The sequence below is a fragment of the Phoenix dactylifera genome, unplaced genomic scaffold (genome assembly GCF_009389715.1).
Source record: "Phoenix dactylifera cultivar Barhee BC4 unplaced genomic scaffold, palm_55x_up_171113_PBpolish2nd_filt_p 000729F, whole genome shotgun sequence".
NCBI lineage: Eukaryota > Viridiplantae > Streptophyta > Magnoliopsida > Arecales > Arecaceae > Phoenix > Phoenix dactylifera.
This window is the reverse complement of record NW_024068106.1, coordinates 39,753-45,384: the sequence shown is the minus strand read 5'-3', so window position 1 is coordinate 45,384 and position 5,632 is coordinate 39,753. Positions and strand designations below refer to the sequence as shown.

The following is a 5,632-nucleotide window of genomic DNA, read 5'->3' as shown; positions in this document are numbered from 1 at the left end:
CCCAGAACAAATTCCAGGCCGTTTGATCAGAAATCCAACGGCTTCAGGCAAACATTACCCTGTGTTTACTATTATTTTACCATTGCGAAAAATAACTGCCTCCACAATTACCGTCAAACCAAGGAGGCGCATTTTTTGCCATTTTGTTGATAGCCAACGAGGGGCACGTTCGTCATCAAATGCCTTAAGAAACCGTCATCGCTAACCGCCCGATCTCTCGGTCCGACGGCATCGAGAGCCCGATTAGAAAAAGGAGGGAAGGAGAGCAAGCCGTCCGATCCCCTTCTAAGCCCCGCTCTATCACCTATATAAACGTCTCAAGGGCTTCTCTACTCCCCCATTTCCCTTCTCCGATCGAGCCCTTAGTCTCGCGCTCGATCACCTTGGAATCCTCAAGGTCTCGCTTCTCTCCGCAGGTAAACTCTCCCATTCTTGACGTTAATTTTATAGATGGCAGAGAGATTTTCCTTTCTTTTAAAAAAGATTTCGCCACATTTTATTGCAGTTTGTGATCTGACCTTTAGGAAGGTATGTGTTTGAGTTTTCTTCCAATTTCTTAAGCGATCTTTGTGAAATTCGATTTGAATCAGTTATTTGATCCTTCTATGTAATAGTTGATAGACGTTCTTCTCTGAAAATTTTTCCTCATTGTACTGCAGTTCTGGATCTGATCGTTAGCAAGCTACATATTTCAGTTTTCTTTGAGTCTTGAAGTTATTTCGGAGAAATTCGCTTTGATAGTGTTTTGATTTGTTGATTTGGTCTGCAAAATAGTCGGCAGAGGTTTTTGCCTCATAATTTTTCCTCATTGTGCTGCAGTGCTCAATCTTATCTTTGGGAAGCTGTAGATTTGAGTTTTTATTTATAAATTTTGCTGCAGTTCTCGATCCGATGTACGTTAAGCTATAGATCTGAGCTCTCTTCTAATTTTGAAGTGATTTTGGGAAAAATATACTTGAATCGATGTACTCATTCCTCGATTTGATCGTTATAAATCTCTATTCACTTTAAATTTCTTTTTGATCTTGTGAAATTGGGGCTATTCTGGGTCTAATTTCTGTTTCTTGGCTTCGATTTCAGGTGAAATGAGAGAAATCCTCCACGTCCAGGGTGGCCAGTGCGGGAACCAGATCGGTTCCAAGTTCTGGGAAGTAGTGTGCGATGAACACGGGATCAATCCCACCGGGAGCTACACAGGGAACTCCGATCTCCAACTGGAACGCATCAATGTGTACTACAACGAGGCCTCTTGTGGGAGGTTCGTCCCCAGGGCGGTGCTCATGGATCTGGAACCTGGCACCATGGACAGCATCCGCACGGGGCCGTACGGCCAGATATTCCGCCCGGATAACTTCGTCTTCGGCCAGTCCGGCGCCGGGAACAACTGGGCCAAGGGGCACTACACCGAGGGTGCTGAGCTCATCGACTCGGTTCTTGATGTGGTGAGGAAGGAGGCCGAGAACTGCGACTGCCTTCAAGGTATGTTAGTGCTTCTTCATTGGTGGTTTTCAGCAGCATCTTTTGATTCGCTCTGTATCCTGGTGTCACGGAAATTTTCTTTTCTCCTACATTTTGGTTTCTCCTTCAGATTATTATGGTTAGATTGCTTGTTTTATGAGATCTTTATTATTGTAGGACCTCATGCTGTTTTTCTAATGTATAAGACTGATGTTGATTGCTGAGGCATGCCCTGATTTGAGCTCCATAATGTTGTACCTATATTTTTTTTTATATATAGAATATGTGCTTACCCAATCCTTTTATTTAAGTTTCTAGCTAGTTTTGGTTTTATCTGCATCACTATGTCAAATGCGAGACATTTTTTTTTTGAAATTTCTTTTGCATGTTGTGGGAAAATTTGATTGGTGATTCATTATGGTTCTATATTCAACTTTACTGTGGTTTTTGGTAAGATTATGATATCACAGGTCTTTTATTTTTTTGGTTGAATATTATCTTATATAGGGATATTCTTAGGGTTGTATAATTTATTTAAAAGATCTATCTCTAGGACCACAGTTTCATTCAACTGTTAGATTTTGATTTATGAGTAGTAATAGTGGTTTAAAAATCGTTTAATGATCAGAAGAAAAGCAATGACCATTTTTTCTATGCAATTGTCTTGTGTTTTTTGCACTTCTGCTATTTAAATATAGATTACTTCTAATTATATTTCTTTCATTACAGGGTTTCAGGTTTGCCACTCACTTGGAGGAGGGACTGGATCTGGAATGGGAACACTTCTGATATCAAAGATCAGGGAGGAGTACCCTGATCGGATGATGCTCACATTTTCTGTTTTCCCTTCTCCGAAGGTTTCTGACACAGTGGTCGAACCCTATAATGCTACCCTTTCTGTCCACCAGTTGGTGGAGAATGCAGATGAATGCATGGTCCTGGACAATGAGGCCCTCTATGATATATGCTTCCGCACTCTCAAGCTGACCACTCCTAGCTGTAAGTTACTCTGCAACATGCATATTATTCTGCTTGGAAACCCATGTTTTCTGTTTGGTATGTCCATATGCTGTAATGATATTTATGCTTGAATTTTGATATCTCATGCAGGTTATGGTCATTATCTACGAATTTTCTAGTTGATTTTGCCAGAATGAAAAATATAGCTTATTTATTGTTTAACAAAGTCTCTTGTTAATATTTAGAGGCATTTATCTTAGCTTATAGAGGTCAGGAAGTGAGTCAATCTTACCTGTTGATAAATTTTAGTTCTAGTAATTCTTACTAGTAGCAGTTCAATGCAAAGAAGGTTGAGATGGTTTTGTCGGTGGAGATCTTTCATCTCAGTTTGGTATACTTTCTTTTTGCCTTGACAGTGAAAGCACATCTACCAGTCTCTATCATGAATACTAGAAATCATGTCTTGGATGGCAGTCTCATAACGTCATTTCAGTATCAAAACTAGGCTTATATACTTCCAGATATTTTTGACAGGGGCCCAGGGCTGCAGGTAGGGTAAAGTGTAAATTCTGACCCAACTGGACCAACCCTGTATCCGATTCAAACATCATAATGACAATGATCACCTAGAATTAGTTGATTAGTCAGATATTTTCAACTAACACAATTTGTTTTGGGCTAAGTTGGCTTGCATTTCATCTGATTTATTTGCCCTTCTATTAGAAATTTGATCATAATTACTCTATATTTTATGTGATAGCTGGTTGGGAGTCCTATTATATAACATATGCTGGATCTACACTGAGTTTAGATAGGTTGAGTGAACCTTTAACCACCACCTGTCCTGATCTCAAATTGAGTTGATAGTTTTGACCCCAGGCCTCACTTCTGTATGTGCCGAAACTACAGACTGAGTTGGGCTTGCTTTAGCCTAGCATCTTAACACTAGTTAGTGATTGAGTGAGCATTTACATGGAATAGCATGCAATAGGTGAATGCAAGTGGATAATTAGATACAGAGGTATGGGAACTGAATTCTTAGTTCCAAAGAAAAGGTTCTGAGGACCATCTAGCCAACATAACTTTTCATTACAGTATTAGAAAACTGATCTGTAATATTTGCTAGAAATCAAGAACTGTTTGTCTTCAATGCTACAAAATGAAGTACATGTATGATTCGTCACAAAATATCTTGAAGTTAGGCTGCCTCATTTAGGAACATCGTTGTGTTTCAAGTGCCACATCCATTTGAATAAAATTTTTACTGCATCATTTATTATAATATAATGGGCCCATTGTTACTCATAAATACTTGTAAAACATTCTAGATTATGGGCGTACGAGCTGATCCATGTTATGTATGCCCTCTCCACGACTTAGCAGTTGTTAAATGTCATGTTTGGTTGCCAGTATGAATTCTTCTAATTTCTATGAGATTTTTGTTATATTTTAAGTTATTATACGATTTACAAACTTCACCATCCTCTTCTCACTTGATGTTTTATCACTCCGGTTTAACTCCACTTACTAGAGTTCAACACATGCCTCTTTATTCATTCTTTTCAAAATTAGAGATGTGTTTTATAATTTTTGAATCTGTTCTGTGCTTGATCATTGATATTAATTCTGAAATCCACTTCTCTTTTTTGAAGATGTACAATTTAGTATATTAGTAAGTTTTCTTTAGGTAAATTTGTTTCAGATCACCAACATATGCTAGTGTTGTTTTCATTTGACGTGTGCATAAATTTTCTTCACTCTCATCAGTTGGAGACTTGAACCACCTCATCTCTGCAACTATGAGTGGGGTCACATGCTGCCTTCGGTTCCCTGGGCAATTGAACTCTGACCTCCGGAAGCTGGCTGTGAACCTGATTCCCTTCCCCCGTCTCCATTTCTTTATGGTTGGGTTTGCCCCCTTGACCTCTCGTGGATCACAGCAATATCGGGCCCTGACGGTCCCTGAGCTGACCCAACAGATGTGGGATGCCAAGAACATGATGTGTGCTGCTGATCCTCGGCATGGCCGCTACCTCACGGCATCTGCCATGTTCCGTGGAAAAATGAGCACCAAAGAAGTTGATGAGCAGATGATCAACGTCCAGAACAAGAATTCTTCATACTTTGTGGAGTGGATTCCCAACAATGTTAAATCCACTGTTTGTGACATTCCACCTAGGGGCCTCTCTATGGCCTCCACCTTCATCGGTAACTCGACATCTATCCAAGAGATGTTCAGGAGGGTGAGTGAGCAGTTTACAGCCATGTTCAGGCGGAAGGCCTTCTTGCACTGGTACACAGGGGAGGGTATGGATGAGATGGAATTCACAGAGGCTGAGAGCAACATGAATGACCTTGTCTCGGAGTATCAGCAATATCAAGATGCTACTGCTGATGAGGAAGGTGACTATGAGGATGAGGAAGAGATGCCCGAGGACATCTGAGCGAAAGATGAATCAAATTTATGCTGTGCTGGTTAGTTTGTGGTGATGGTGGCAGTATTATGTTGCGAGGTACTAGATATAGCTTATGCTTGCACCCCTCACATTCTCATGCTAGAGGATCAGTGAGATCTGTTTCATTTACATAAATTTCCACTGTTGTGAGTTGCTATTTGTGCCTTTTTGCAAGCCAACCTACCCTTGTTCCTAGCAGTTTACGTATTGGTTAATTGGCTATCAGATAATTACCAACTGTATGCTATAATTCTCTTGCTCAGTAATGTCTTTCCTCGACTCTCTCGTTGTGAAGATCAATGTTAGATGGCATGCTTTTAAGGTTCTTTCATTGCTTGGAATGAAGACTTATTCTCCATTGCTAGATGCCTTGATGCTAGTTTGGACCTCTGTCCAAGTGTTTTTGTGAGTTGAGATTCCTGCTTCAAGACATTGAGTAGATCTGTTCCACTTTTGGATGACTTTTGAGGCAAATCTACCAATAAGTAGATCTTAAGTAGACATTTTAAGTAGATTTGCCACAACATGTTCCAGTTTGTGGCTTCCATAACTGTTTCTTTCTTTTTTGGGTAGAATGCCATTGCTTGAATATGGTTCATGTGTTGAATCTTTGTACTCGGGTGTTGTCAGCATGCTGTGGTTCTACATATATGGATAGATTGATCTTGGGGTTGTCAGATGTCCCACTTCGTCCCATTTGATGGGCATGGATGAGTTAAGCATGGTGAGAAGTTAAGTTTATGTGCTTTTCTTGAGGT

The 5,632-nt window shown here is 40.1% G+C and overlaps 1 protein-coding gene across 1 annotated transcript; it reads left to right on the top strand.

Moving 5' to 3' along the window:
* Positions 1-274: 274 nt before the first annotated feature.
* On the top strand, positions 275-5,205 carry LOC103707336 (tubulin beta-1 chain-like). The gene is made up of 4 exons (XM_008791781.3): positions 275-416; positions 1,081-1,479; positions 2,188-2,457; positions 4,186-5,205. The coding sequence occupies exons 2-4, from the start codon at positions 1,086-1,088 to the stop codon at positions 4,860-4,862; spliced, it is 1,341 nt and encodes a 446-aa protein (XP_008790003.1). The 5' UTR covers positions 275-416; positions 1,081-1,085; the 3' UTR covers positions 4,863-5,205.
* The last annotated feature ends 427 nt before the right edge of the window (positions 5,206-5,632 follow it).